The sequence below is a fragment of the Sorex fumeus genome, unplaced genomic scaffold (genome assembly GCF_029834395.1).
Source record: "Sorex fumeus unplaced genomic scaffold, SorFum_2.1 ptg000010l, whole genome shotgun sequence".
Classification (NCBI taxonomy): domain Eukaryota; kingdom Metazoa; phylum Chordata; class Mammalia; order Eulipotyphla; family Soricidae; genus Sorex; species Sorex fumeus.
The window spans coordinates 800,908-822,135 of NW_026606067.1; the positions used below are offsets into that span (position 1 = coordinate 800,908).

Genomic DNA, 21,228 nt, shown 5'->3' on the forward strand with positions numbered 1-21,228 from the left:
CCGTGACTGGGCAGGTGGCTTTGGTCTGCCAGGCCCGTGGTGCCAGGCGCTGCCAGCCCATTATTAAGACTGCTCCATGACCTGAGCACGGTGGGAAAGCCCTAAAGGTCAAGTAACATGCTGACAGAAGCTTCTGACAGAGAGTGGGGCGTGGGTGATGATGGGGTTCCCTGTGAAATAGCCCAGTAAAGACTGATGAGAACCAGCCTGAGATCTGCCTTACCAGTTACTGGCGGTGCTGTTCAGAATAAGTCTTGGCTACTTTCTGAGGCGCTGCTGGGACTTAGGCACTTAGCATGGCTCAGCAATGTTGGGTCAAGAGAGCCCTTCAGGGGTATTCAGCCCACCCCCAGCCTGGAGCGGAGAGCGAAGTGCACGTGTTTTCCTTTAGACTGGACCTATTCCTCTGGTTCCACTAAATCACTCGAAGGCCAGCTGTCCTCTGGGATGCAGTGGATCTTGGGAATTGCCAGTAGAAGGGCCAAGTGCAGCTTTTTGAACCAGGCAGAGGGGCTGCCTCTGACAGGCAGGCCACCCATTTTGTCTGGACCGACCCCTTCTCCAGAGTGTGTGGGGTTCCTGCTAGGAGCCCATATACATTTTTTTTGGGTGCAATCACCCAATTATGCATAGAAATTATAAGATGACATTTAGAGGGTCATCCTGTAACCCTCCCAGCTTCCCCCACCCCCAAATCCCTGTACCCAGACAGTATAATCCTCGCGTCTGAGTCTTTGCTTCTGAGTTGTATCATATGGCCATAACAACTAGCCATCTCTGGCTTTCATTTCCGTCTTTCTGGGAGAGCCATATGTAATTCAGTTCTGCTTTTAGACTCTTAGTCCCTGGGCACTTTGAGAGGGCAAGAACTCAATAGACTTCCTGTCAGCTCGGCAACAAGCTAAGAAGGCACTTGCGTTAGCTTCCAGCTGCAGGTCTGTTTCATGGAGGACGGGGGTGATTGCTGCCAACACCTCCTAAACTGCCTCTAAATTAAACCAGCGCGGGCAGTAAGAGGGAAAGGTCTAGCTAGTCCTTCGGCCACTGCTGTTTCCTATTCCTAGGCTGAAAGATAGCGGAGGCTTAGAGACAGAATCCTTGCTTTCTTTCACCTATGTTCTAACAGTGCTTGGTTCTTGCTGTAGGCTGTGACCTACGCAAACTACTTGCTTCCACAGCTGTTTCGCAGCCTCTGTGCCTCAAGTTTAACGGGGTGTTACCGGGCTGGATGAGTAGGTAGGGGGAGTGGGATAGCACGTGCCTAGCATGTGGGAGGCTCTGGATTTGGTCCCTAGCACTGTTTGTCCCCCACCCCCACCCCGCCCCTGCCAGGTGTGAACCCAAATTAAAAAAAAATTTTTTTTTAAATCTAAAGAACTCTGAGTTATGAAGTTATAGATAGTTGAATTTTAGGCATATACTATTTTAACCCCTCTCAGAGAGCCCGGCAAGCTACCGAGAGTATCTCACCCGCACGGCAAAGCCTGACAAGCTCCCCGTGACATATTCGATATGCCAAACACAGTAACTGGTATCACAATGGAGACATTACTGGGCCCGCTCGAGCAAAATCGATGAACAACAGGAGGACAGTGACAGTGACAGTGACTATTTTAACACCAATCCTTCCACCAACATCAATTTCCCTTCATTTTTTTTTTTTCAAAGTGTGTCTTGCTTATCATCCCTAGGTGAGAAGTGACAGGTAGGTAAAGGAGCTGAAACACATTGAAGACAGGGCTTTTTGATGTCTAGTATAAACTAGCTATGTTATACTACTTTAGACTTTGGTATCAACATGCAGATAGTCCACAATATTAGCATTCAGAGCATCAGGAATCACACACAGAATAGCTAATTTTCTTTCTTTTGGGGGATGTGTGGTGGTGGTGGGGGCTACCCACTAGTGCTGGAGGGCTATGCCCAGTGGTGCTGGTAGGGCCACATGCTGCCAGGGGGCAAACTCAAGGTGCTGGTTATCTCTGGGTCCTCAGTTTTCAACTTGAACATAAATGCTGGTTGAATCCCCATACTGGTGACAAATCAAAGAGGCTTCCATCTCCCTGATGCTGGCAGGGGCCAGCCTTGCTCTCTCCCGCTTCCTCCTACCCCCAGAGACCCTGGGCTTACTCATCCCCCTCAACCCACCCCACCTCCCCATCCTCTCCCTCTTCCCCACTCACCTGCGCTACCTTCTCAAGCTTGGATTTGACATCTGCCAGCTCGAGCTGAGCCTCCTGAAGTTTTGTTTTCAGTTTCTGGTTCTCAGTCAGGGCACTCTCATAGAGCTGTAGCAGGGGACAGAGAGAAAGAAAGAGAGAGAGAGAGAGAGAGAGAGAGAGAGAGAGAGAGAGAGAGAGAGAGAGAGAGAGAGATGGGTCCCCTGCAAGGCACGGCTCTCAGGGTGAGAACCCTTCACTTTGTTACATGGGAATGCCCAAGGCTCCCTGCCCCAAACCACTGCGAGCCCAACAGAGAGGAAACAGAATTGTTCAGATTAAAAACCAAGGAAGTCCCAGCTGAACAGGAAGAGAGTGACGTTTAAATGCAATGTTATTCTTGGAGCCGGGGGGTGGGGTGGGGGGCTGGGGAAGAACAGTCACTCCATATTCTCCTAGTGGGCACTGGATTGCTTGAAAATTGTATTCCCAACAAAACAGAAATTTGGGGCTGGTGGGGCGCCCAATGACATTTCTTGGCTAGCCAGGCTGGCTATTCAATGCAAGGGCCCAAGGATGTTATACTGTCTGCCCTGCAGTGGTGGGGACCTCCAAGGCACCAAGCACAATGATGCTCAGGGGTCTCCTGGGTGGCACCCTATGATGTTCAGGGGACCATATGGTACTTGAGCCTGACTGCTGTATTGCCTTCTAGCACTAAATATTTATTCTTGAGTCAATCTATTGTGTATACACTAGTTTTACTCAAGTTTTGCTTAACAAAACATTAACAAAATAAACATTTTCTTAAAGATTTTTTCCCCCTTGGCAAGGACTAAAGGTTTCCAAGTCGGCCTGAGCTGGGTACTGAAGGAAATAAACTGTAAAGTGATTGAAACCCTCACCCCATCCAGACTGTTATTATCACAGTCGCCAACAAAGTGGTTGTCTGATACTCATAGGACTTCATTGAGAGCAGGTGTGTTTAAAAATACAAGAGCCTTCCAAATGAACCACTAGACAGCTTGGCTTTTGTGTCCCCCCTCCTATAATTTTGAGTCCTTACTTTTTTTTCTTTTAAATTTTTGGTCTGCACCTCTAAATGTCTGCCCAGACACTAACAGCACTATCTGCGGGGCGGGGGGTGGGGGGGTTCTCAGTCTGGTTGGCGGACAGGCGGAGTGAACCAAGGAGCCGAAAGGAATTCCTCGTTCCTCTTCCTCATGCCTTTCCTGGTGGTTTGTGGGGAGCAGAGGTGAGTTCTGCTGTCTTTCTTCCCCACTTTTTCCTCCACCAGGGGAAGGCCAAGTGGTGTCTGTGCTGTGACCCAAGGACAGGCACCGGAGGAGAGACCCTACTTTTTTGTAATCCCGGCTGCTGTCCTCTTCTACCCGGCTGGCCAGGCTGGCTAGACGGGCCTCTCGGGCCTCCCGGCGGGCTCTCGCTGATGCCCGATCACTGTAAGAGTCGCTGCTGAGAGCATTGCTACCTCCAGATTCCAACCTGGGGAGGGGATGAAAGAAAAGGTCAGGTGCTGAGAACACGGAAGTGAGGAGAAGGCCTCTGCTCCTTCTCCAGGAAGTATGCTCGTGCTCAGGCCCGGAACAATGCCCAGCATTCCTTCCCGGACATGCCCCCAGCTTGAAAAAGTGACCCTTTTGTGCCAAGAGTGGAGTGTACTTGAAATGGGGGAAGTCTGGACCTAGGTGTTGACGGATATGCTAGAGCTCTTCAAGTTAAGTTTAGGATGAAACAGCTGCCCCCATGAGTTTGCTCTGAAAAGTGAAAGTTTCTTGGAGTTTAATGACTCTTGGGAAACGACTCCAATGAGCTGTCGATGAATCAGAAACATATGGACTTGTAGATGGGCAATGGAGGCCGGATGAAGCTAGGGATGGCACCATGGGCACGGCACTCAGAATTTTCAGATTTCTGGTATATCCGATGCAACCCATACACTTCAGGAGTACCACCACAGGGCCCAGACAGCTGGTTTCTTAACCTCCGACCTTCAATTACACAGCAGGACCACTACGCCCATGACTGGGATTTCTCCTCAGCCCCGACTTCTAGCTTGGCACTCAGTACGTGCAATTGAAACTGTTTCACCAGAGATTTGGTGAGGACTATGGAGGGTAAGACAGATTCCTACTCCTGTTGTTTCCCTAGCATCTAGCATAGAGCCTGGATGCTTCAGGGAAATTCATGTAGAATGCGGTCAGATACAAACAAATTAGAAAGAGAAGATGCAGGAAGTTAAGCTGAAAAGCTACCGAATTACTTTTGGCAGGAGATGATAAAAGCCTGGATGATTGCGGTGGCTGTGGAAATTAAAAGGGAGGAAAGGCTGTGTGAAGCATTACTAAGCTACAGAAAGCTGCTTAATTAGACACACATTAATTCACACGTATTAAACATGCACACAAAACAGGGACGTGCTTACCTAGAAAGTCTTTCATGCTGGAGAAAGGAGACAAAAACAAAAACAAAAAAACAGCATTTAGCAAGGGACGAATTTTCATAACTTTCATTTATAAACATATTTTCCAAATCTGATGTCTCAACTTCACATGAGACAGGAATACAATGTAAGAAAAACCAACTGAACGGACTGTTTAAAAGACTCCTTGGCACCAACTCCCATTTTTGGCTCCAGGACGTACTAGATTCGAGTGTGGGAGAGCACTGTTCTCAGCGCGCAGTCAGCTAGCACACTGGAAAGCCATCAAAAACCACCCCACACCGATAAAGTGCACATCTTTTCTGTTCTAGAAGTGAGAGACTTTTTGTGTGACACTTAGTTTCTCTGGATCCCAGTCTGCATCCTGTGAATCTCCTTCAGTTCATAAACCACCAAACGGACTCTGAAAGAACACCACAAATTGCAGATACTAAAACTCAGTTCCTGACCATCTCCCTGATCTCTAGGGAAAAGAACCCAAGGAGAGGATTTGGGGGAAGGGAAAAGTTCTAGCCTTGTTCCTAGGTGAAAAGGAAAAGAGTACGAAAATATGTTGAAGTATGTTGAGTACTATCACTTCAGTGATAGTACTTTAGAGTGTTTGCCTTGCACGCGGCCAACCTGGGTTTGATTCCCAGCACCCCATATGGTCCCCCGAGTACCACCAGGAGTGATTCCTGGGTGCAGAGCCAGCAGTCAGCCCTGAACATCTCAGGGTGTGGCCCAAAAAGCAAAAAAAAAAAAGTATGCTGAGGTTTCTGAAGAAGAGTTTCCTAGACACAGACTATGAGCTTGGTTACTGATGGTCATTAAAAACAATGAAAAGCAATTATGCCCATGTTGTTCACATTTATCTTTAAACCACAGAGAACCTTTACCCCCCTTTTTGTTTTATATGGTTTGTTTTATTTTGGGGTCACACCTGGCTGTGCTCAGGGGACCACGTGAAGTGCTGGGGATTTGAACTAGGGTTTGTCACATGCACATGCCTTACCTCTTTTAGTCTGGGTTTCTTTTGTGGGCGGGGGTGGAGAGGGACTGTACAACACCTAGAGGTGGATCATGTAATGTCAGGGGTTGGACCCAAGCTTCCTGTACCTGAAGCATGTGCTTGGCCGTTTGAATTTTCTCTAGCCCACACTTTCTCTTCTCCCTTTTTTTAAATAGAATTCAAGACAAATAAAGTATTTTCTCTTTTTTAGATGCAAAAGATTGGTAAAGCCCTCAAAGACCAATGATGGACAATGGAAAGAAGAGAAACAAGGGCAGAGTAATGTACAAGATGAATAAGAAACTTTGGAATGATTGGGGAGCTTCTCAATGATAGCTTTGTTCAAGCATGAAGCAGTTCCTGGAAGCTGCAGGACAACCCACACACCCAGAGCCCAGGCTCTCAGCCCAGAGCCCAGGGTCTGGGGCCCCACAGCCCACAGCTCCCCTGGAGGGGTGGCATGTTCCTTGCTGAAAGCTGCTCTTCTCTCTGGAATGCTCTTTAAGTCAGGGGTAACCCTCCGCAGGATTCTCTCGTGTGTTCCTTCAGTATTCTGGAATAGTTTCTTTTCAATGGATCTCAAGCAGAGCTGTTTTAGATATTTTGGAAGGGAAGATTCTGGGCCACACACAGCAGTGCTCCTGGGTTTCTCCTGGCTCTGTGCTCATCAGCAGTTGTGTCTGGTGATGCTTAGACCACCTATGCAATGCCAGGGACTGGACCAGAATTGGCTGTGTACAAGGCAAGAGCTTTGATCTCTGTAGAATCTCTCAGGCCTAAATCACAGGTGCGTGTGTGTGTGTGTGTGTGTGTGTGTGTGTGTGCGCGCGCGCACGCGTGTGTGTGTGTGTGTGTGTGTGTATGTGTGTGTGTGTTTTAATTTTGAGGTCATATGCAGTGATGCTCAGGTTTTACTCCTTGCTTTGTACCCAGGGATCACTTGTGGCATGGCTCAGGGACCAGGTGGGTTGCTAGGAATCGTCCCCAGGTTGGTAACATGCAAGGCAACATTTTACTCACCATGCTACCTTTGAGTGCTTAGGGAACCACCCTTGGGTGCATGGGGGAATCCTGAGCTGATAGGATTGAACCCAGCCTCCAGCATGCAGAGTGTGTGCTCCAGACTGCTGAGCTATTTCTCCAGCCCTGAAACTAAATTTTAATCACCTCCTGAGAAATATGGTATATAAAAATGCTCCAAGAGCATTTGCATGAAGGGGGTGACTTGGCTTTTGTCTACACCCACTCACTAGCTAGGTGGATGCAAAGTCATAACCCAGGAAAACTGTACACTGTGCCATGCTGAATAGATGGATAACAGAATGAACTCCACGTCAGCCAGTGCCTGGGCTGGCTTAACTAGAGCAAAGCAGAGTCCTGCATGAAGGCACCAAGCAGGGCCCCACATGCTCTGTGACGAATGGGCTCAAGCAATGTGGGTAAGTACGGAAGCCGGGGGCTCCCGGAGGTAGCAGTGCTCACCAGTGGGCTCCAAGGAAGGGTTCATAAAGGAAATGAGTTTCGAGAAGAGGATGCTGCAGAAATAAAGGCACTTGTACTGAGATGCATTGAAAACAACACAGTTCCTAAAATGCCTCTGACTGTGACCTAGTCGCTCCCCTAGTCCCACTTACTTCATCAGTGCTGTGCTGTTAGAAACTAAGTGCTCAATAAACACTCACTGAACTGCACTATTGATACCCTGGGAAGGAGCAGCGGCTCCGGCCACACTGGGGTTATGATTTCTACTCTGATATTCTCTAGACACGTGACCTGGAGCAAGTCACCGCTTACTCTGATAGTAAGAATTGAAGGGGACAATTTCAGGGGCCAGAGTCATAGACAGTGGATACGATAGCCTTGTACATGGCAGACCTGGGTTTGATTCCTGGCATCCCATATGGTTCCCTGAGCTCTGCCAAGAGTGATCCTTGAGCACAGAGTCAGGAGTAACCCCTGAGCACTGGTAGGTATGGCCCCCCCCAATTTTTTTTAAAGGGGGAAAATTTTAGGAAGCAAATTTTGCACATGTGAATTTTCCCCCATGTCCCATCATTTCATTTTTTAGTTGTTAGGAATACTGTGAAAGCTTTTGCTGCTGGCTAGAGCAGCAAGTTAACTTCAGACCGTTGATGCAGGGAACTGAACTCACAAGCAAATGAAATGATGCTTTATGAAACCATTTACTTTCTCTGCCTGGAGGCAGAACAGTGCTTTTCAAACAACTCCACCCAAATGACAGGACCATTGACAATGTCTCCAAAGATAGATGTTTCCTGCCCACTCTTAGAATAAAATAATGACCCATTTATAATCAAAATGCTCTGCTTTAGGCCTTTTTCTTCTTATTCAAGTAAAAGCCCATTTCTACATGGTATGCAGAATGAGACTATTACTGATAAATCATGTCTATCGACAATGTTATTTTTATTTTTTATTTTAATTTATTTATTTTTTGGTTTTGGGACCACACCTGGTGATGCTCAGGGCTTACTCCTGGTTCCGTGCTGAGTGATCACTTCTGGAGAACTTGGGAGACCATACGGGGTGCTAGGGATTGAACCCAGGTTGGTCGCAGTATGCAAGGCAAATGCCCTCCTCGCTGTACTATTGCTCTGGCCCTATTGACTATTACTTTAAAACATGGGACCTCACTTAAATGTGTGTTCCTTTTTATAAATATCTACTGTTTGTAAGTTTTTTTTTTTTGCTTTTTTTTGGGTCACACCTGGCAATGTACAGGGGCTACTCCTGGCTCTGCACTCAGGAATTACTCTTGGCGGCGCTCAGGGGACCATATGGGATGCTGGGGATCGAACCCGGGTCGGCCGCATGCAAGGCAAACGCCCTACCTGCTGTGCTATCGTTCCAGGCCCTGTTTGTAAGGTTTTAGCTATAAATTCTGCTTTGAAGTTTGCTGTATAGATTCTGATAGGTAATTCTATATGAAAAAAACCCGCTTTTATTTTCACTGGAAATTAGAATTTTGCCAGGTATGGATCTTAGCCATTAGGTATATTAAAGCATTTCTATTGATTTATTCCTCTAAGAATGCCTAGCAGGGATGGAGGTACAGTACAGGGGCTAAGGGACCTGCCTTGCAAGCAGCCATCCCCGTTATTGCATATGGTCCCGAGGTACTGCCATGAGGGGACCCTAAGGACAGAACCAGGAGTGAGCCCTGAATGCAGCTGGTATGGTCCCAACCCCCTCTCATCACCCAAACCCACACCGACACAAAATATAAAGAATTAGAGATAATTAACCCCTTTCTTTAGAGAGTTCTGGAAATATCATGAAGCCATTCATGTGTTATCATGCCCAAGAACTTCTCAGATGTGTACATCACAGTGTTCTATGGCTGTGCATACTATATGGCTTCCTCTGAGGATGCTATAAATATGACTCTTAAAACTTTAAAACGCTCATATCAGAGCGATACTGCAGTGGGTAGGACACTTGCCTTGCATGCAACCTGCTTGGGTTAGATCCCTGGCATGCATTTGATCCCCCTGCACTCCACCAGCAGGGATCCCTGAGCGCAGAGCCAGGAGTAAGCCCTGAGAACGATCGGGTATGGCCCCCAAAACACACACACAACACCCCCCCACCCCCCCACAGATACAAATACACACAAACACACACATAACACACACACACACACACACACACGCATGCAGGGACACATGCAAACACACACGCACGCATGCACGCACACCCTAGTGGCAAGCAGGGAAAAGTTCACAAGATTCTCCAATATGAAAAAACATATTCCACAGATTTTTGAGAGGCCTAAATTCATTTTTCCACAAATAGGAGCATGTGGGGTAAGGGGATATGAATGTTGCTCAAATTTGGGATTCCTACACCAGCTCTGGTCCCTACAGGCCTACTGCAGAGGTTTCCTAAAGACAGACACCAAAGCTAAGAGACAAGCACGTGTCTGCTTGCAGGAATCCAAGGCAGATTCACAATCTTTGAAAAAGAACAATAAGGGACACTACGCATTCTGCTGTACTCTTTTGGGGTGCACATTTTATAAAGGAGCAGGTGATGACTCAAAAGACAGTAAACAATTCCCCTAGATTCAGTATCAGAGAAAACAGGACTTCTGCATTAACCCTTAATTGTCCCTCAATAACTCTTAGATCTGACTCTTGGAACTACTATGTGCTAAGGGCCAGGGACTGAACTGGGGGCTTCAGTTTACAAAGCCTGCGCTCAGCCGGCAAAGCTAGCTCCCTGGCTCTTAAAAATTTAAGCAAGCTAAAACCTTAAAAGTAAAGAGGGATTAGGGTTCAAATTGCTAGTTTCGGATCAACTAGCTTAAGTTTTCAGATTCCGCTTTTTGCTTTTCACTGTAGACCACCTCCAGAAACTAGTTCCTTGCTGGGCAGCTTACTATCCCAGAGAGTCTGGGGTTGATGGAGAAAGAGCGGTCAGATCTAGGGAGAGAAAAGTTTGGGTTTCTTGGGCAAAAGTCGCTCAACTGGTGGCAGAGACTTAACTTGGATTTTCCCTCTTTATCCTGCTGTCAGTCACACTGGCCTGCTTCACTGCTGGCTGACAGGGCTTCTCATTCTAAAGCGCTGACTCACCCTCACTCAGAGAGGGGAGACTTGAACCAGCTGGAGTTCTCCACGGTGCTCTCAGGGGAAGTGAACCAGGAAGTGACACCCCATAAGGCAGGCAGAACACTGGTGAGGAAAATTACCTTGCAGGTCCTCCCAGAAGATTCAAGGAGGTTGGTCTTACGGGCAGGAAATAAAAAAAAACAAACAAACCCTAGAACATGGGGTTTGGGGCACCCAGTGAAATCCATGATCTTCTAGCGGTCAGGAAAGTGGGTTCTACTTTACTTATATTCTGGGGATGGCTCAATTTTCCTCAGCTGTCTCTTTCAAAAATAAAGCCAGAACAAACCATGTCCCGCCACTGCTGCCATGTACAGTTCTTGTTCCAGAGACTCGTAAATGAATCTCCAAAGAGATCAACTAGCTGCGAAGATTTCTCGGATACAGTCCTAGCTGAGACCTCCTGGGCTATCTCAGGGGGTGGGCCAGAGCTTGCGCTACCAAAGCCGGCCAGACTCCACCACCTTACGACTGAGCTCCAAGAGATGCTAACCAGCGAAAAATTTCAAGTACATGGATTTTCCCCCCCCTTTTTTTCTGAAATCCTGGACCTTCTCGGAGTTGGGATTGGCAATCTTCCCCCACCTTCCCATACTTCCAGAAGCCTCAGTAGCCATGCTCACATCCTGCTGCCCCTGCCATCTAAACTCATCTATTTGGCCTTGTTCCAGAGACTCATAAATAAATCTTGGATCAACTAGCCACAAAAATTTCTCGGATATCCATCTTGGCAGAGACCTCTGGGGTGACCTGGGGAGGCAGCACAGGCCAGTTTTCTACCCGACCAAAACTTGGGCAGTCGCACTCACACCCCAACAGCTGCTGCCATGCCTCCGCTAGACTGCCCAGTTAAATATTCTGCATTTTCTAGAGCAACATCTCCAAACTCTACGATACTGACATCCCAACAGGAGAACACCAGATTGGATGGAAATATAATGTACAGGGCAACCAGTCTTGGCAACAAATACATTACCTCAGAAGGTTTAACTTGCAACAAAAGCTTAGTAAACCCTCAGACAAGGACTTAATGTCCCCATGGTGAGATGCAAAAATTCTTAAAAATTTTTCTTTTTTATTTTTTTAATCATTCCATTAGCATTTTATGGCAACAAGCAATAAAAATAAATTACTGTGGGCCTGCTATGGGGCAGGCTTGAGAGTTGGTTGGGAAAATGGGGACAATGGTGGAGGGACGGTGACAGTGATGGTGGGATTGGTGTTGAAATACTGAATGCTTCTAACAAATCATTATGAACAGCTTTGTAAGTCACAAAAAAGTTTTAAAAAAGGTGGGAAAAGAAAGGAAAAAAACATGGGCTAGAGAAATAGCATGGGAGGTAATACATATGTAGCTTTGTTGGAGGCCTGGTATGTGGCTATGGCAGTGCTAACTGTGGGTTGAATCCCTAGCCCCACATATGGTCCCCTGAGCACTGCTAGGGGTCCCTCTTGAGCACTGAGTGAGGAATAACCCCTAAGTACTGCTGAGTGTGGTCTCAAGCCCCAAACCAAACAAAAATAAAAGTTACTCTCCATTCCCTGAGCAGGGTCTGATTAGCCCTGTTATATGATGGCAGCTTTACTTTTTGGAAAGGTGTTAAGTTCTTCTAGCCAATATTTCTAGTCAATACACAAATGTATTATGTCATATTTTCTCCTAAGGAAATCTTAGAAGGAACTTATGTAAGATTTCTGATCTGCTTTCTATTCGAGATAAAGGAGGGATGCCCAGTAAGATGAGACTCTTTAGTGTGTCTGAACTAAATATTTTTTTTAGAGGAGGAATTAGTTTCACAGTTTTTATGGTTCAACTATGGACAATAGAGTCTGTGAATGGGACTCTGGAAAAGAAAAGACTAGAAGCTGTTCAGAAACCAACATGAATAGAGAAAGTAGAACTATAAAGATGATTAACTATAAATAGACCATAGTTTTTGTGTGTGTGTTTGTTTTGTTCCTGGGCCACACCTGGCTATGCTCAGGGCTGACTCCTGACTTTGCACTCAGGGATCACTCCTGGTGGGCTTGGGGGACCATGAGGGTGTGAGAGATCGAACCCAGGTTGGGCGCACATAAGGCAAATGCCGTACTCGCTGTATTATCACTCTGGCCCAGACCAACCATAGTTCTAGAAATGCTCTGAAACCAAGCAGCAGGTTCTTTGCTTTCACAGTTCTTAACATTCTCCCATTATAATCTCATTGGCTGGACCCTGTTTCCAATAAAAGTACAGAGCAAAGATCACCATGAATTCAGATGGCAATTCTGAAGAGGGGCAGGAACCAGGCTGGTTTTGATTTGTGAAATGCGTAGCGCTCCCAAATCACCAGAGACTGACTTAGAAAACCCCCCACAAAAGCTTTTAACTTGAAAGTTATCGCGAGTTCAGGAAGGCACATAATTGAAACCAAACTTTTTTTTTGACCAAGTTTAAAATAAAATTGTGGCTCTGGAAACTGGAGCCCAAGGGAAAGAAATGAGACCAAGTCACATGGCCACTGCCAAGCCTGAAATGGGTCTAACTCATGTTCCTTTGGAGTTATGGCCTGACCTTGCAGTGATGGGAAAAAAACCTCCTATTTACATTTTCCCTGAAGAAGGACGGAGCAGAAAGAACATTTCATATCATATTCTTGTGCACGAGCTGGGCCAGGAGAAACAATCTGAGCTATTCTCGGATGGTGTGCAGAGAACCAGCCTTTTCCTCCAGTGTTCTCAAACTGATGACCAAGAATGGACGAGCTACGGAGATGACTGTGGCAGCAGAAGGGCCTCTCAGATTTCCAGGACCATGGCAAACCTAACCATTATCTGGGTTAACTAAAACATGAATTTGTGCTTTTTGTTGTTGGGCTACACCCAACAGTGCTCAGGCTCCTGGCTTACTCCTGGCTCTACACTCAGGGATCCTGCTTGGCAGTACTGGGGGACTATATGGGGTGCCAGTGATTAAACCTGGGTTGGCCACATGCAAGCCAAGTGCCCTACCTGCTGTATTATCTAACACTTGAAACATAATTTTGTAACTTTTTAAGGGTTTTTTTTTCTTTTTGGGTCACACCTGGTGACGCACAGTGGTTACTCCTGGCTCTGCACTCAGGAATTACCCCTGGTGGTGCTCAGGGGACCAGATGGAATGCTGGGAATTAACCCGGGTTGGCCGCGTGCAAGGCAAGCGCCCTATCCACTATGCTATCACTCCAGCCTCACTTTTTAAGTTTTAAGAATCATTTGATTTCCCTTCTACATAAAGGAAGAGACCCCTGAACGACTTAAATAGATGGGGTTCTCAGGATATTTTAAAGGAGGGTAACTGGCAATGAACTTTGAGATGAATCTTTCTGAGTCTGTATTGATCTGTGTCTGGGGATCAGGTCCAGGGATCCTGTACAAATAAATTGGAAATACAAGCTGAGGGCATGTAACAGTAGAGGGCAGTCAACAAAGACTGATTTTAAGTGGAGGTTTTAGCAGTAGTGCGTTTGCCTTGCAAGCCGCCGACCCAGTGGAGCTGGGTTCGATTCCTCTGCCCCTCTCGGAGAGCCCAGCAAGCTACCGAGAGTATCTCACCTGTGTGGCAAAGTTTGGCAAGCTATCATGAGGTATTCGATATGCCAAACACAATAACAACAAGTCTCACACTGGACCCCGATAGAGCAAATCAATGAACAACGGGAGGACAGTGCTACAGACAGTGCATCATAAACGTTGTTATTTTTCTTAATAAGAAAATTTCAATTTGTTGCACTTTCTCCTGTTCTAATAAATTACCATAAGCGTTGGTGACTCAACACACCAATTATTCCCTTCCACAGCTTTGTAGGGCAGAAATACAACATCTGTCTCCGGGCATTTGAAATCCAGCATCTGTCTCTGGGCATCCTGGTCAGATTCCAGTGGGGCAGAAATAGGGTGCCTGGTGGCTGGCTCTGGCCTGAAGATCCGGGGGAAGGGTCTGCTTGTACACTCCTTCAGAGCTGGTGAGAGGCTCCAGTTCGCTGTGGATGTAGGTGTCAGGGAATTGCTTTCCTGCTGGCTCTCAGCTGGTGAGCCGGCCCCTGGGAACTTCTCACCACTTCCAGCTCCTAGAAACTCCAACAATCCTTGGAGTTTCCAACAATCCATGGCCCCCTTTCTCGTTTCAGGGAAGCAATGGTGCCGTAAGACCTTGTCACACTCCAGATTTCTCTTCTGCCTCAGCCAAGTCCATGGCTTTTTTTTTTTTTTGGCCATACCCAGCTGTGCTCAGGGCTTACTCCTGGCTCTGTGCTCAGGGATCACTTGTGGCAGGGTGCGGGGGACTATACAGGCTTCTGGGGATCAAACCCAGTCGATCTGAACTGTGGCATGCAGTTCAGGCTAACACCCTACCCACTATACTACTGCTTCGGCCCATGTTCATTACTTTTAAGAACCCATAAAAAAAAATTAGGCCCAGAAAAATCTCCCTACGTTAAGGTGAATTATGCCATACAATAGAATAATGGGAGAACTAGCTCATCCTATTTCCATAAATGGAGATTAATTTTGACATCTTTGGGGAAGACAGTGTAGAAATTATGACTATTACAAGATCTGGAATCACCCTGCCCCCAGCCTACCCCCTCAACCTCTTCCTGCTTTAGGAAACCTGATCTAGATTATCGATAAACTACTCAAAGTAAGATACATCCATAGTTCATGACCAATCAGCTATAGCAGGGTTATTATCTACAGTCAGAACCAGAATCCTTCAGGAAGTGCATCCGAATGCTGAAGAGAATGAGCATTCCTGTGAACCAGAAGGGGTGTGTGTGTGTGTGTGTGTGTGTGTGTGTGTGTGTGTGTGTGTGATAGAACAGTCCCAAGCAAAGTGCAGCTTTCAAAGGCAAGTCCTAAATTATATGCAACTCATCATGTAAAACTCCTTGACTTGACTTTATAATTACTTAATGCATATGGAACAAAAGCCAACAGGAAAGGAAAGATATACAGTACTGACATTTAGTTTGCATTATAAATATTACTGAAGAATCTCCTTTCCAGATTGCATTTACCCTATTCATTTAATAGTGCATGTAGAAACGAGACCACATAATCGAGTATACCTCACTATATTTAAAAGAAAGTTTAAACATAACATTTAACATAAATCTATCTAAATTAATTGAGTGACAAAAACAGACTCATCATTTGTTTTATCTATGGATCGTGCGGCATAAATGTTATTGAAATTTTACAGCCTTTATTTTCTATGCAGGTCTGTATCTTATTCTTTGGGGGATATTCCCAGTTGTAGAACTCTTAGATTTTTAGGGGGGTATTTGGTATGTTTTTGGTGTTACCATGTTACCGCACCTCCACAGCCACCAATTGCCAAAGACTCTCCCCATTGTTTTATGTAGATTTTTAATATTTATAAGGAGGTTCCATGCAAGGTCAAAAGATTCCTTTGTTTTCTTTTTGTCTCCACAGAAACCAAACTGTTGGTATTCATATTCTAGACTTGTAAATACACGAGCAATTGTAATAAACAGGAATCCAAGTCGCCTAGGGGAAAGTGTGTCACTTTGATCCAGAAAGAGGCTTTGGGGCCTCCGTCTCCCTGACAGGTGATGGGGTGAGCAAGCCAGGAGCTCATATCTCAGGCAAGCGCCAGTGCCTGTCCCCAGCACTCCAGAGTGTCGGTGCCCAGTGGCGGAAGAACCACTGAGAGGAGGAAAAGGAACATTTGTAGAATCTAAGACACGGTCCTCTGATCTCAAAGAACTCTTCTCTGAAGATGAAAAGATAAACACACCCATAAACCAAGGAAAGTGATGCGAGAAAATAATCAAATACTCAGTGATCTGGTACACACAGCAAATAGGGTGACCAGTCAAGGGCAACACCCCCCTTGAGAGATTTCTGGGGCGGCTTCCCTGAAGGAACAGCCCTGCCTTGGCAGCTGCTTACAGACAGAAACTGGGTTGCAATGAAGAATGACTCTCATGCGGACTTTAAGAAATCTGGTTCAAGACAGAAAATTTTGAGGACCACAACTGACCCAAAGAGCTACTGTTGCCTTGTGTGTGTGTGGGGGGGCACACCCAGCGATGCTCAGGGGTTACTCCTGGCGGTGGTGCTCGGGGGCTCCTATGGGATGCTGGGAATCAAATCTGGATGAGCTGTGTGCAAGGCAAGCGTCTTCCCCAACTGTTATTGCTCTGGTATGATACTATTGTTGCCTATGATACCCTAATATGGACCTAAAGTCTTCAGATGCATACAATTTTTTTTGGATGTGGGGGGATAGTGTTTTTCTACCCCCAGAAAAAATATGTTAGAATGTAGGTTAATGTCAAAGTGTAAATTTTTCAAGAGAGGGACTAAATATACTTGTAGTTTGCTTTTTAGCAGGAGGATCCTTCTGGTAAGAAAACCCCTTGGTAAATCATAATTTTCTAACTCAGAACTTTTTATAACTGACAGATGACACATACCTTGGTGGCTTTTGTGTAAGAATTATTTACAGGGGCTGGAGTGATAGTACAGTGGGTAGGGAGCTTGCCTTGCATGTGTCCAACCCCTGACATCCCATCTGATCCCCTAAGTCCCGCAAGGAGTGAGCCCTAAGCACAGAGACAGGAGTAAGCTCTGAGCACCACCAGGTGTGGTCCCAAAACAAACAAAAAAGACTCATAAAGTACATTAATACTATAAACAAAGAGATACACCTAAATTAAAGGACCTGTTTTTGAGCACTTACAAATGATTTTAGAGTAACTGCGTAGAACACACAAACTAAAAATGAATCCACATTACCACCTTCCAGGGAAGAGCGGATCTTTTTCCCTCACAAAATTATCAGCCAATATTTATCCCCGTTTAAACATGATATAAAATGAATGTTCTACCAACATAGATTTATTCCTTCTTAAATCATTCTGCTAATTTTTTCCTCCCTTGAAACACTATCATCATTATTACTATCATCTCAGGTTTTATTACTACTATCGCTTTTTTCAAACCAGATTCAACAGTCTGGGGCACAAACTATAATCAAGAGCTATGTAATGAGTGCAGAAGCTTCACTGGGTTGGCTACAAAAACTTCCTGGTTCAGCTGAAGCCAACCTGCTGGCTGCCGTACTTACTTGTGAGGTGACCTTACATAATTGTTTAACTTCTTTGTGCCTCAGTGTCCTAACCAGTAAAACAGGGAAAATGAGGGCCAGGGAGGTAGTACAGGGTTCAAGGCACTGACCTTGCATATGGTTAAAAAAAGGCACCATGGATGGTTCCCTAAGTACTGCCAGGAGTGACCTTTGAGCAGGGTCAGAAGCCCCAAGCAACTCTGGGTATGACCCAACGCCCCTTTCCACCCCCCACCCCTCTGCCAAAATGGTGGAGGTGGCAGAGAAATGCTACCTAGTGCAAAAATTTATTTTCACAAAATGGGAAAATAAATTTAAGCTCTTGGCATAGAAACTGGCATATAGTCAGCATTTTATTAGTTGCAACTGGTATTACTACAATATATTATTTTTTACTTTTCCATTTTCTCTTGTCCCTCTACACTCCTTTGGCTCTGCCAATGTTTTCTGGCTGCAAGAGGAATATGCTCAAATAAATTCCTTGGCTCTAAAGTAAAAGGTTCTGATTGTTTGTAGAGTTTTATTATTAAGACTATTCCTTTCTAAACATACAGGCACTTAAGCTCATTTGTTTACTCTTTGACAATTATGGTTACACACACACAATATATACACAGTCATACAGTTATATTACAGTATATTTTCTCTGAGATAACCAATCAAGACAAACTCATCTTGGAAATCAACATAAAGATGTAACAACTCTTACATGAAATATTTTCAAACAAGGAAATAGACAATAGCCAACAAATCCAAGTCCTCAAATTCTGTCAATAGGAGGTATGCTGTGCAGACGGAGACGAAAAGGGACCCAGAGACAGTGGTAGAAGGACAGTGGCAATCCGCAGTGGGTGTGGTGCACTGGATTGTGACCCTAAAGCATAAGTATCAAAACTACTGGAAATGGGCTAGAAGAGAGAGAGCATAGTAGGTAGGGCATTTGCGTTGCATGTGGCTGACCAGATTTGATCACTGACACCCCATATGGTCTCACCAGGGGTGATTCCTGAGCACAAAAGCCAGAAGTAAGCCCTGAGCATCGCTGGGTGTTCCTCAACAAAAACCCCCAACCCCCCCAAAACAATTGTAAACAACATTACCTCAACTTTTAGAAATGTTGCATTCATAATGAACCATAAAGAGGGTGAAGTCGAGACACACTTTTGATAAACTTTATCTGATCTTTTAGCAGGTTACTAACCCCCCACCACCCATAAAACTCCAAAACAAACAAACAAAAACAAAACAAAACAAACAACCCCCCCAAATCTTTCCATTTTGAGTCACCCACAAAGGCTGTTGAATTCTAGACCTTGTGAGAATGGAAGTCCCAGTCTGGATGAGCATGAAAACATGTACTCTCTCCTCCCTCTCTCTCTCCCTCTCTTTCTCACTCTCCCTTTCTCCTCTCTCTCTCTCTCTCTCTCTCTCTCTCTCTCTCTCTCTCTCTCTCTCTCGCTTTTTGGGTTACACCTAGTGATGCTCAGTGGTTACTCCTGGCTCTGCACTCAGGGATTACTCCTGGTGGTACTTGGGGGACCATATAGGATTCTGGGGATTGAACCTGGGTCGGCCGCGTGCCAGGCAAACGCCCTAACTGCTGTACTACTGCTCTGGTTCTCTAGTGGTTTCTCTTTGCTCTTCTGAGTGTAAGTAATTGTAAATCCACCCAAATACTATGAAATTGAGAAAAGCTGAGAAAATAAAATGATTGTTTCATTTTGGCTTGATCACACACCAAAACACACTCAGTGGTGCCTGGGGACCACTCCCAGTGTACTATGGTGATCTCAGTGATGTTCGAGGAACACACCTGGGGCGCTCATATGCAAAGCATGTGCTCCAGATCTTTGTACTCTCTCTTTTTCTTTGTTTACTGTCTATGCATCCTGCCTAAAGGTTGTACTAAGCCCTGCTCAGGAACAGGAAAGATGTGCTCAGAGACAGACTAGTGGGTGCATGAACTATCTTTCGTTCAAACTTAGGCTGAATTTCTTTTTGTGTTTGTTTTTGGGTCACACCCGGAATCTTGCAGTGTTGGGGTTCCATCCCAGGGCTCCAGAATGCAAAACATACGCTTCTGCCCTTTGAGCTGTCTCCCTGTCCCTGGGTTTCTCCCCAGGAAGATAAGTTCTTTGGGCAAAGAACCTATATTTCAATTATGAATCTCAGTGTCCAGTAGAGGACCTAGTAAATAGCAGGGGCTCCTGATGTTAATTGTGAGGACTCAAATTATGGCAGGTAGATGCCTGTTTATAATGGAATAAAAAATATCTGAGGGTCAAGGACAGGACAGTGCTAACATCTCTAGCTGTCACCTAGAGATTTCAGGACAGGAACTATACTGATGCCTTAGAAATTCCCAATCTCTTGGGTCAGTAACCCAAGATTTTTAATGCCGCCTAATCCAGTCTTAAGTAGGACAGATGCTAACTAGGTCAGTATCCATCTAGGGTTCAGAAAATGGCTCCAAATGTGAAACTATCTTTATTCCTACCACCTATACTACTGCTTAGATGATTCTGTGGGCTAAAGAACCCATGTTCATTGGCTTTTCTTTAGTAAAATTAAAAAACGACTAACCCTATATATACTGTGGTTGCACTTGAAAAATTGGTTTGCAGATTTAATTAGCATTATTCACTAAGACAGATGCTTCTTGATCCATGACAATACATTAAAAAAAGGGACTAAAAAATGGACTCAGGCTGGGCAGGAGCGATGGCCAGGAGTGATGGCTTGTGCTTTGCATGCTGGAGCCCTGGGCACATTCCCCGGGACTGTTCAGTCCCCCACAGTCCACTGGGAGTGGTCCCCAAGCCCACTAGACAGTCTAGCAGGCAGCGCGCCGTGCACGCGGCTGCAGGCTAGTTTCATCCTGGCACCATATATGGTCTCCTGAGCCTGCCAGGAGCGATCCCTGAGTGCAAACACACTGAGCATGTTCCAAAAAAGCGAAACAAAACGAAAAATAAACAAAAAGCAAAATGAGTTGTTCTTTTTATTTACATTAATGGCGGGGGTGGAAAATATATAAAATCTTTATATTTTCTGTTATTATGAAAGAACAAACAATCCAGGGGCTGGGAGATAGCCCAGATTAAGCCTGATCTGGGCTTAATCTCTGGCAGCACATGGTCCCCTGAGCACCACTGGGTTCTGCCCTGGTGGCCTCCAGAACTGTTGGGGTGGCCGGGATCTCCCCAGCACCTCAAAGCCCGAGCAGCAGTTTATCATTAGCCTTTGCACTGAACCAATAACCTACGTTGCAGAAGATTGCTGGTGGGGTATTTGGGGCCTCCTGAGTACCATTTGGGGCTCTCCCCCAAAGCATAAACAATTCGGATTGAATAAGAAATGCTACCAATATTGGTTTACAGATGCAGGTCAAATCCTAGTACAATAAGTATTTTATGAAATGGTCACGGTCACGGTCCTCCCGTTATTCATCGATTTGCTCGAGCGGGCCCAGTAACATCTCCACCGTGAGACTTGTTACTGTGTTTGGCATATCAAATACGTCACGGGGAGCTTGCCAGGCTTTGCCATGCAGGCGAGATACTCTTGGTAGCTTGCCGGGCTCTCCGAGAGGGGCGGAGGAATCGAACTCGGGTCGGCCATATTGGCCGCTTGCAAGGCAAATGCCTTACCCGCTGTGCTATTGCTCCAGCCCATTTTATGAAAATCCAATTAAAATGTCTTTAGAGCTCAGTTGATGGCACTTTTCCTTCCAACTCAATGCACTTTTGGGGGGTTTGTTTAGTTTTTGGGTCACACAGCAGTGCTCAGGGCTTACTTCTGGCTCTGAGCTCAGGGACCACTCCTGGTGGGGCTCAGAGGACCATATGGGGCGCCAGGGATTGAAT

The 21,228-nt window shown here is 45.7% G+C and overlaps 1 protein-coding gene across 4 annotated transcripts in view; it reads right to left on the reverse strand.

Annotated features, from left to right (window-relative positions):
• The window catches only part of PPP1R12B (protein phosphatase 1 regulatory subunit 12B), a 250,443-nt gene that overhangs the window by 22,240 nt on the left and 206,975 nt on the right, over positions 1-21,228 (reverse strand). For all 4 annotated transcript variants that reach the window (XM_056110653.1, XM_056110654.1, XM_056110652.1 and 1 more), the window contains 3 exons: positions 4,603-4,619; positions 3,518-3,662; positions 2,184-2,288 (listed from right to left, as the gene is read on the reverse strand). In XM_056110653.1, coding sequence (XP_055966628.1) covers positions 2,184-2,288; positions 3,518-3,662; positions 4,603-4,619 — 267 coding nt within the window. The remainder of the gene's footprint in view (positions 1-2,183; positions 2,289-3,517; positions 3,663-4,602; positions 4,620-21,228) is intronic.